Source organism: Lemur catta, chromosome X (genome assembly GCF_020740605.2).
Source record: "Lemur catta isolate mLemCat1 chromosome X, mLemCat1.pri, whole genome shotgun sequence".
In the NCBI taxonomy this organism is placed as follows: Eukaryota; Metazoa; Chordata; class Mammalia; order Primates; family Lemuridae; genus Lemur; species Lemur catta.
The window spans coordinates 3,269,084-3,279,569 of record NC_059155.1 but is presented as its reverse complement, the minus strand read 5'-3'; the positions used below and the strand labels follow the sequence as shown (position 1 = coordinate 3,279,569).

Here is a 10,486-nt window from a genome sequence, read left to right as displayed (position 1 = left end):
GAGAAAATTGTACTTCCTGAAAGTTAAGGCGCTCACAAATGATGCATCTCGGAAAGGAGATAGGCACCCATTAGTTAATGAGAACCGGTTTATAACTGGGCAGGCCGAGACTGGGAGATCCCCCTGCAGACCATCGCTAGGCTCTGGATTAATCCATGTCCATGTTTTCATTCTCTCGTCGACTCTCCCCACTTCTCACAGGACTCTCTACCTGCTGTCAAAGTAGAAATAAAGGCGAGGGCTACCGCTGGGTTCTGGTGCATCGGTGTCTGGGCTCTCTCCACGACCTGATTTCAGAGCTCTGTTAGTCTCTACACCCAACTATGGCTACAGAAAGAACTTGAAAGTTGATGTCCTGTGATCATTCAGACAAACCACACTTTATAGAGGGTCACTGGTGACAGCATGTGCTCTAAGTTAGACGCCCCAAGCGACCACAGTTGCTGCCTAAGTTGAAACATGACATCCTTTAAATGTTGGGCTCCAAGAAAACAAAAAGAATGAAGGAAAAGAGGAGTGGGGCGATGAAGGAAGAAAGAAAGAAGAGGTCACCAGACCTAGAACCTGGCATAAAAGTCCAACATAAATCCTGTAACCCAGACGCCATCTAGCACCCAGTAGAGTGAAAGCCCCAAACCCACAGGACTCGTTGGCAGTGTCTCTCACCTCCACATCTAACCCTTAGGGCAATTTTAGCCCATTCACAAGTGAGACTTGATCTAATCTGTATGTAAGGTGAAGATCCTGCTGTAGAAAGGCACCACGATGACAGGGAATTGTGTCTGGATAGCCAGGAACACGGGGTCACTGTGAACGCCTGGCCACCGACACTCAGTCTTTGTACTTGCCGAGCATTTCAAGGTAAATTTTAATGAGTGGAGGCAGGATGGGATGTCTGAGGGGCTTAATAAAACCCAGAGCCTGCTTGAGTATCTGCTGGGGACCTGCATCAGGCCCGGGAGGGCTGTTACACTGAAGCCTTTATCAGAAAAGCAAAAAACATCTGAGGGGTGTACCTGACTGCAAAGAAAGCATTTTCACCCTTGGAAAGTGCTTAAAAATGGCAAACTAGGAAGTGCACACGGCCAAGGCAAAGGGACTTTGAAGTTGCAGCCTGGGAGAGAAGAAGATTCTGAGTGCTTCTAGTGGAGTGTCGGCTGGCAAGAGAATTAACCCCTGGCTGGGAGACCAGGGCACTGGCTCTTCCGTACCAGGGGCCCACGGACCAAGGTAAGCAGGCGCGTCTATGTCACCTTCGGCAGGCTCCCTTAAATGCTCTCGGTTTAGCTCCTACCCAGATGCCAGCCAGGCGGACGCTGATATTTTAACGGGAACAGATGCCCACACCTTCCTCTGTTACAGATTAGAGCACTGTGGAGTCATGGGGACACATCAACTGCCAGGTGACATTCTTTTCCTCCAGAGGAGGAGGACGTGCAGGTAGGAGGACTTAACAGCCCTGGTCTTTTATGCCCTAGACACGGGCTGGCACCCTTCTCAGCCCTTTCCCCATGTGAATTCTTACTTAGGTAATGTCACCACCACCCAGAGGGGGAAGCAGGCACAGGAATGGCTCCGTGCCCCACCCCAGGTCGCTCGATTTTCATGCGGCAGTCCTGGGACTTTCACCCGACCTGACCCCAGAGCCCACTGTCTCAGGCCTTCACGAGGTTTCTCGTCTGCTTCCTTGCTCACGACACAGACTTGCTCTTTCTCCAGTGAAAAAGTTGGCAAGGCAGAGGGAGGGGTGAATGTCCTGACACCTTTTGCTGAAGCCGTAGAGGCTTAGCTGGCGGAGAAGCGCTCCGTACCATGTGTCTCAAAGCCTTTGTCGCGGACATTCCTTTCCAGCATCTCCTTTTATTTATTTATTTATTTTTTTTTTGGAGACAGAGTCTCACTCTGTTGCCCGGGCTAGAGTGAGTGCCGTGGCATCAGCCTAGCTCACAGCAACCTCAAACTCCTGGGCTTCAGCGATCCTCCTGCCTCAGCCTCCCGAGTAGCTGGGACTACAGGCATGCGCCACCATGCCCGGCTAATTTTTTCTATATAGATTTTTAGTTGTCCAGATAATTTTAATCTCTGTTCTTAGTAGAGACGGGGTCTCGTTCAGGCTGGTCTCAAACTCCTGACCTTGAGCGATCCACCCATCTCGGCCTCCCAGATGGCTAGGATTACAGGCGCGAGCCACCGCGCCCAGCCCAGCATCTCCTTTTGAAACAGCTTTTCACTGCTCCCTACACAAGTGCCACCATCATCCCACCCAAGGGACGCAAACTGATTGCTGTGGACGGTCCTCCACAGCTTTTGTTGGAAGGGGAGGGAGAGGAGATTCTGTCTCCCATTGATGGGATGTCATACACAGGGCACGGCCATCTCAACAAAGGCTCTTCGGCCGGAGCTCAGAAAGCAGTTTCTTCAAGCAGCGGCCTGATGTCAGGGCGCCCAGTGGACATCGGGTCGACCCAGGCACAGGACGGCTCTGCTGGATGGTGGTCCTTCTCTGCATGCCTTGGGGGAGACTTACTTCTGGAGGAAAAGGCACCATTGGGAGCTGTGCCCCCAGCCCCCGGTGCTACTTTCCTCACATCTCACCAGGAGAAGTGAGAAGTGATGCTCGCTCGTCCTTCGGTCATGTGAGCCCGGGGGTGTGGCGCAGCCAGCAGCACCCCCTGGTAATAACGCAGCTCCAGGCATCACAAAGGGGCTCAGGCTGCTTGGGGTGACATCACAACACAGCCAGTGCATGATCGAATGAAGGGCCAGGCCAGGCCAGACGAGTGACCTGTCAGCATGTCAACCTTCTGGTCCACGCAGAGTCCTCTAGATGGGAAAGAGGACGTTGGAACACATTAGTGTTTCCAGTGACCTGCTATTCCATAGGCGCAGATCGTGAACTGTCTCCTTGTCTACTTCTCCTAGAGGTCTTGGGGCCAGGCAGAGCCACCGCACAGCACTGACTAAAGAAGTCAGGGCCCACTGATGGGGATGCTGGCCCACATCCCACAGCACGGGATTGATGCTTTCAAGCACGGAATCAAGTCTAGCATGGTCCCTGTGGTTCCGGGCGCAGCCACACCATGCTTTGAATACTGTCACCACCCTGGGATGTCCTCTACAGAGATGTTCCTAACACACCCTTAGTGCTGGGCAGGAGGCAGCCAAAGGCAGATGGCGGCCTTCTTCCCACCTCCCCACAGCCTGCACTCCTACGGGCCCTGCCCCCCGACCCGCCAAGCTGAGACACCCTTCTACACCCTGGGCCTTCGTGGTCACACCGTGACAGGGCATCTGGCCACAGGCCTTCACGCACATTCTATTTTCCCTAGCCGACATCTCCAGAGAGATGCGTGCAGGTGTGGGCCCCACGTTCCATCTCTGCCATCCTTCCTGTCAGGTGAGGTGCTGGCAGGGCAAGGGAGAGGCGTCCATCCAAAGCAGCCTGTGTGTCACACGCTGTGCCCACAAACGGGGCCACCTGTCCACAAACTCCCCCACTTGATTCTGGGCACGAGCTCGATGACGTTGATGTTCCCCCAGCCCCGCCAGCCTCCGCGGCCTGTGGCAGCTAGAGATTCCCTTTGCTCTGGCTGAGAACAGTTCCGCTTTCCCGGACCACCAGCAAAAGGACATGCACAGGGTGCCCGTGTAAAATGAAGAGCCAGTTTATTGGACAGCTTAAGAGAGTAAAAATAGTGGATTTAGCTACACTTTTTACACACGGAGCAGGTAAAGCTACACCTTTCCTTTCCCCCTCACCCCAAGCAGAACAGGCTCCCTGGAGGCCTGCTGCAGGGCGGAGCCTGCATGTGCTGCACTGGACTGAAGCCGACTTGGGCCGGCGAGCAGCTGCCCACGTTAACACTGCACACCCCTCTCCCGGCGGAGTAGATCGATGCCCCCTTTTGCCCGCTTTTAAATGAATGACCGATTTGTTTTCAGGCAGGAGGCTATCACCCCTGTAGCGTGTGACTCACGGCTGTACCCGCGGTGCCTGGAGAATCCGCACTCACGTGTGAAAGCATCGCGCCTCGTCTAAAGCCTCCTGGTTGCTGGCAGACAGAAAGCTCGAGCCTTAACACGGACGCCATTTCTGCTCTGGGCAACATCCTCCAGTGTCCCGGCGTCCAGCAGCGCCTTATGGGTTTTCGGCCAGTCACTATTCCCAGAACGTCAGAGAAGCGCGAACCACCTCTTGCTTGCTTCCTTGCTTGCTGTGGCTGTCCTGGCAGTAGTGGCTATGGGGTTCCCGGAGGAATTCCAGGGCGGCAAGGGCAATGTCCCGTGAAGGTGTGGCAGCCCGCTGGGGTGGGGCAGGCGTGCCGCCGGCTTCTCCTTCTGCAGCAGAACACCTCCTCGTCTGCAGCACAAGCTTGTAAAAAAATACTTTAACAGAGTAGACTGTACAGAACTAGGAGTTAACACCGTGTATTACGATGCTAAAATATTTGTATAAATACTATACAGGCATGGAGTGACTCCATTAGACAGGGCGCACCCGTGAGGCTATTAAAAACTGCTGTCAGGGTGCCCAAAGAGAAACGACTTCCACGGTAGCAATAGGAAAAAGGAGGACTGTGCTGTGTGTCAACACCCACCCGGTGCCTTAGAGACATCGTTACAGTTCCTACTGACTACGCCAAGACCGGGACAACTGGAAGCTGCACATGGGGGCTGGCCCTGTGGGAAAATACATTTTGGAACAACACGTTGGATCAGAACTTTTAGCACTTTGGAAACCAGCCATGGAGAGAGATGTCCCTTCTGCGGGGCTCGTCAGCCCGCCACCACCCTGGCTCCGACGGGGACCAGGGACCGCCTCAGCCTCCCACCCAGACGGATATAAATCCTTGCTCCCTCTCCCACTCTCCCTGGCAGCCAGGTCCGCTGACACACACCCTGGCCAGTCACCTGCCACCTCCGCGTCCCTTCGTGCTGAGTGGCTGATAGGCGTTGGATGCAAACAAGGCGTGAGATGGACGTACCTCGAGGGAGGCCCAGCTCCACTTCTGGGGCTGGGCTGTGGGTGAAGAGGTGGCAGAGGGAGGTGGAGAGAGTGTGCGTCCCAGTCCACTTACGTGCTGTCCCCCGAGGCGGCATTTAATCGGGCATTTCGATGTTTAATTTGGGAGGGGGCAGCACATACTTTCCAGGGCTCTGCGTGATGACTACCCTGGTCTTCTTTCGAAACATAGGAGCAATTTTAGGAGGTTCCGGAACTGGGGTTTCTTCAGTTTCTTCATTATCTTCATGATGGAGATCATAGGAAATGTTTCCGTACTCTCGCAAAAATGGGAAGATTTCAAGCAGAAACTGACAGAAATCTTTGCGAATACCAAACCACCCTGGAAAATAAGAATTTTCTTTTTCACACGCTAGGCCCAAGTGACTTTTGCATTACCTTTCTTTCCTGCAAAAGAAGTCCATTTTCTACAGGGAGCTCAGAAACCAAGACTCAACAGGGCCTCAACCCAATAAGGGGCCAAAGTACAACCTCTAGCTCCGGGGTCCTCAAAGTGGGGTTCCCAGACCAGCAGCAGCACCATCCCCAGGGCCTTGTTCAGGATGCCATTCTCGGGTCCCAGTCCTGACCTCCTGAATCAGAAACTGTGGGTTGGGCTGGCGTGGGCCGAGGCCGCCCGCTTTTCCTTGCTTTTGGGGATCCTGCTGGGTGCTCAAGTTCGAGAACCACTGCCCTAGTGAGTCTCAAATGCCTGTGGTGCCTGGATCACGCCGTCTTCCGCTAATCCTCCATGCCCAGGATAAGCTCTGGGGTGACAAAGAGTGTCCTCCAAGAAGAGGATTTCTGTCAGCCTGTGGAATCTGGGAAGGCGGCAGGCAGGTGTTGGTCCAGGCCAGGGGCCACCCCGAGGCCTGCCCCTCTTCTCTGTGCACCACCCAACCGTGGGCTCCGTGCTGGCCCTCCGGGGCGCAAGCAGCAAGCACGGCCTGGGATGCAGTCTAGGCACTGCTCCCAACCCACTGGCTTCCAGAAGGGCAGTGCTCTAGGGTTCCATGTGATAGAGCTCACAGCCTCGTGAGGAAGAGACCCTCCTTACAGATGGTTTCAAAACTGTGTGGCGCTGCATGCAGGTGGAGAGGAAGAGAGGGCACACAAGGTGTACCTGACAACACTCACTGACTTCAGCAAGGACTTGGGGGAGGGGAGGGCAAAGGGGCCCTAGGGTGATCCCGGGGTTCAGGTGGGAGACGTGGACTTTTCATCTACTCCTCACAAGCCCTGGAAAGAGGCATCTTGATCCCACTTTTGCAGAGGAGGAAAGGGGAGCTGCGAGAGGCTGCTTGCCTTGTTTGTGCCTCCCTCAAATCGCAGGGAGCACTTGGAGGAAACCCTTGGCGCAGGCCAGGGGATGGCACGCCCTTCCCTTGGAAGGTCCTAGAACTTCCTCAGCCCTTGATCTCCAACATAAACTTCTAACTCAGAGTCCTCAGGCTCATCCTTTCATAGTTTGGGGACCCCTGCAGCCCCGCAGACACACAGGTGAAGGGCTTCTGACATGCCGAGTACGTACAGTGGTTTCCTCCCTTCTGTCCGAACGTGGTTGCCATCAGTGTGATCAAGGAGAGCCACAGGGGCACGAAGATGGGTATACAGGAGAACGCGTTGTGGCCGTCCAGTTTGTGAACCAGCAGAATCTAAAGAGAGAGACACAGTCAAGATCCTTCTGACACGACGACGGAAAATGGACAACTATGTGGGCTGCAGCTCTTCAGACGGCTCCCGCCCGGTGAGCTGTCAGAAGCGGAGAGGTCAGCCCCTCGGGTCTCGGCCGAAGACCACCCATCCTCGGGGGCTGCCAGGAGATGAGCTTTGACATCCCTCTCTAGGGTTAAGCAAAAGTCCCTCCGCTTGAACAGTTTCCGGCCCCAGGAGTATTATGGGACACTCCTCCTCCCCGTGTTCGTTCAAAGGACTCATTGGGGCCATTCTAGAATTCCCCACAGAACTCAAATACGAAACCCAATATCCAACTCGCCCTTTCAAAAAGTAGGACCCCAAGACACACAGACGCATCAGCACTGGAATGGTGCACTCCTCACTGCCAGCCCCTGCCCGCCCCCCAAGAGAAAGAAAGGACATTCTCCTTGGACAGACGTCCTATCCTGGAGGCGTGCTCTCGGTGCAGGTTCCAGGGATAGCAGGCTGCCTTTCCAGGTAGGCAGGAGGCTGTTGCAGGGAAGGGTGGGCCTTAGGGGCTGGGGAGGATTCCCGTAGGTCGAAGGCTCACCTCAAAAGTGAGAAGAGGCACGACGATGGTCATCCAGCTCAGGGCCATTGTTATGTGAGTCCTGCGCTGCTCTGCAATCACGTCCATGGAGCGCAAGAACAGGACGGACCACACGATGTAGTAGAGGACCACCAGGCACAGGAAGGACATGAGAATCCACAGGGGAACGCACACAACCTGAGGCAAGGAGGGGAGAAGAAGGCTCTTTAGAGCTTCCACCCCAGCTTCCGGTGGAAGGCGGTGTCCACACCTTGCTGGGTCTCTCCGGTTAAGACAGCGCCAGCCCGAATAAGGACGGCCCCTCCTCCCAGGACTGCCGTGCTGACAGCGCGGGAAAGAGAAGGTACGGTCCGCTTGCTGTAGGGCCTGATGCTGGGCACACACATGTTCCGTCGTCAGTCAGCCAGTCCCTCCTCCTTCCCGGACAGCCCTGCATCCGGCCCCCACGCCTCTGCTCTTCCTGAGGTCCCTCCCTCCCTCCTTCCTACACTCACTCAGGCTCTGCCCCGCTCACTGGCATCACACCCCACCATACCCGCTTCTCAGGAAACATTTCCACAACCTGCTGGAGGTTCTCTGGTAACACACTTGGGGAAGGGTCCCCAGAAAGTTCAGCTGCCTGGGCTTCTAGGGACCCCCACTCGGTTAGTGAACTTGGCAGGCTGACGCTGGGCACGCAACGCTACCCCATCCCTGCCACCATGCCCAGGCGAGTTCTGAGTATGTTGCTGTCCTACCAGAAAGACCTTGTCTCACCCGCATGCAAGCCCAGAGGATAAGCCCTGGGGGCGTCACCTGGCCTGGCTCCCTTGTGTCATCTCTTCTGCCTCCTGCCCTGCCTCCCAGTTCTCCCTTTTTCTTTGATTAATTATGGTACAGTGATGTGACCTTCTTCCTCTGGCCTACAGTTCCATGAGTTGGAACTCACGTGTAGATCCTCACAGCCACAGGCAGGACACAGAGGAGCTCTCCCACCCTGTAAAACTCCCTGGTGCTGCCCTCCTTCCATTGTCACACCCTCACTCCACCATAACCCCTGGCAACCAATGATCTGTTCTGTCTCTATACTTTTGTCTTTGCTAGAACGGTAGGTACATAGGGGGAATCACACGCTGTGCAACCCTTTGCAGACTGGCTTCTGGCGATCAGCATGATGTCTCTGAGATTCATCCACGTCGTTCCCTGTGTCCACAGGTGGCTCCCTTTCACAGCCGAGTGGTATTCCACCACCTGGACGACTACAGTTTGCTTCCCCAACGTCCACTGAAGGTGGTTTGCAGCGTTTGGCTATCCCAGATGAGGCCGCTACAAACACTGGAGTATGGCTGGCTGTTTTCGTTTCTCTAGGGTAAACACCCAGGAGAGTGACTACTGGGTCACATGGCAAGTGCACCTTTAACTGTATCGGAAGCTGCCAAACCGTCTTCCAGAATGCCTGTGCCCTTGTGCCTTCCTGCCAGGAACGTAGTAGCGTCCCAGTTCCTCCGCACCATCCCCCCACCTCCCCGCACCTGGCCCTGTCAGTGTTTTAGGGTTTCACCATTCTGATAAATGTGCCGGGGACACCATCCTGCCTGTCCCCGATGGGTAATGACGTTGAGCGTCTTTTCTTGTGCTCATTCCCCATGTGTATATCTGCTTTGTGAATTATCTGTTAAGCCTTTTGCCAATTTTTAAACTAGGTGTTTGTTTTCCTATTTTTGAGTTTTTAAGAGTTCTTTGTATGTTTTAGGTACTCGTCAGTGTTTTGATATGTGCTTTGCATATACTTCGTCCCAGTCTGTGGCCTGTCTTCTTGTTCATTTCATTTTAATTTTGAGGAAGTTCAAGTTTATGATTTCTTCTTTTATGGACCATATTAATGCTGCCATTATAAGCACTCTTTGCCAAACTGCTGGACCCAAAGATTGTGTCCTATGTTTTCTTCTAACAGTTCTATACTTTTACATTTTACTTTTCTATCTATGATTTGATTTCGTACATGAGTTTCAATCCTTCTCACTAGCTTGACTGTAGGTTTTCTGGAAGGCCCCCGCACACAGCCTGTCTTCTCCCTTCTACAGCACATCTGTGACAAGCCTCTCCTTTATTGGAACTCCCTTCATGGGTGGAGTGTGAGTGATCTCAACAGCCTCATTTGCTGTCTCTTGCTCACTGAGGTAAAGGTGCAATCACACTGCTTTATGCACTGGGATCTGCACAGGGATGAGGGTGGAGACATCCCTCTGCTCACTTGCAGAAAGCATCCAAAATTCCTCATCTTGTTTTTGTTTTTTTTACCTTATACTAAAAATGTGATCTTGTCTAGATTTGTTTCCTCCATGCCACAACAGAGACAGTTTGAAACCAATTACCATTCTCCATATATAGCACCCTGAAGATGTAGACTGGGTGCCTGAACAATATTTTTCATTATGAATGTTTCATTAAACACTTGAGCAGAAGTGATAAATCCAATCTTTAACTCTGGAGTCTATTTATGTTCCCTTATTTTCTTCCCTGCCCCCAAATGAATATTTTCTTTTTGTATTATAGTTTTCACTCTTTTTTTAAAAAAGGGTGTTTAATGCAGAGAATGTCTTGTATGCAAAAATATACATCAAGCACCAGATAAGATAAAAAGAAAAATACTAGCTTGACCTCACTCAACTCCCAGAGGCAGTGGAACTCTTCTGCCTTTGTTCTTAATCTTCTTTCTATACATTTAAAAGTTGAAACCATACTGTATTCTCCAGTTTATAGATAACCACTTATCTATCTACCTATCATTCCTTCCATCCATCCATCCATACACCATGGCAAAGTATGACTCTCACAATTGTGATCCTCTCAAGCTGCCCTTGGGGCTAACCAGTATAAAATTGGCATTTGTGAAACTCTACTATTGCAACAAAGTACGACTATTATCCATAATACTAGACTAATGTTAAGGCATTGTTGTGCTCATGAAAAACTCTTAAATCGGTGGATGTGAAGACAGTAAATGAGGTCACCTGCCACGAGCTTGCCTTTCATTTGGATTCCAAAAGCAAATAGAATCCTTGAGGAGGTCAGCACCTGAAAGAGTACCAAACAGGAACAGCATTCTTTAAGCACCTAGCATGTTCCCGGCAGTGTGTTATGCACACTTATCTTACTGAATCTTCGCAACACATTTGGAAAATAGGTTTTACCATCTCCATTTTGCAGAGGAGAAAAACTGAGGCTCAAAAAATTTGACTTGCCCGAGGAAGGTA

At 52.5% G+C, this 10,486-nt stretch overlaps 1 protein-coding gene across 1 annotated transcript; it reads right to left on the bottom strand.

The window, feature by feature from the left end:
- Positions 1-3,644: 3,644 nt before the first annotated feature.
- Positions 3,645-7,639, bottom strand: LOC123628517 (transmembrane protein 185A-like). The gene is made up of 3 exons (XM_045538269.1): positions 7,251-7,639; positions 6,534-6,657; positions 3,645-5,345 (listed from the first exon to the last, which is right to left on the bottom strand). Exons 1-3 carry the CDS (start codon positions 7,398-7,400, stop codon positions 5,101-5,103), a joined length of 519 nt encoding a protein of 172 aa, XP_045394225.1. The 5' UTR covers positions 7,401-7,639; the 3' UTR covers positions 3,645-5,100.
- Between the last annotated feature and the right edge of the window lie 2,847 nt (positions 7,640-10,486).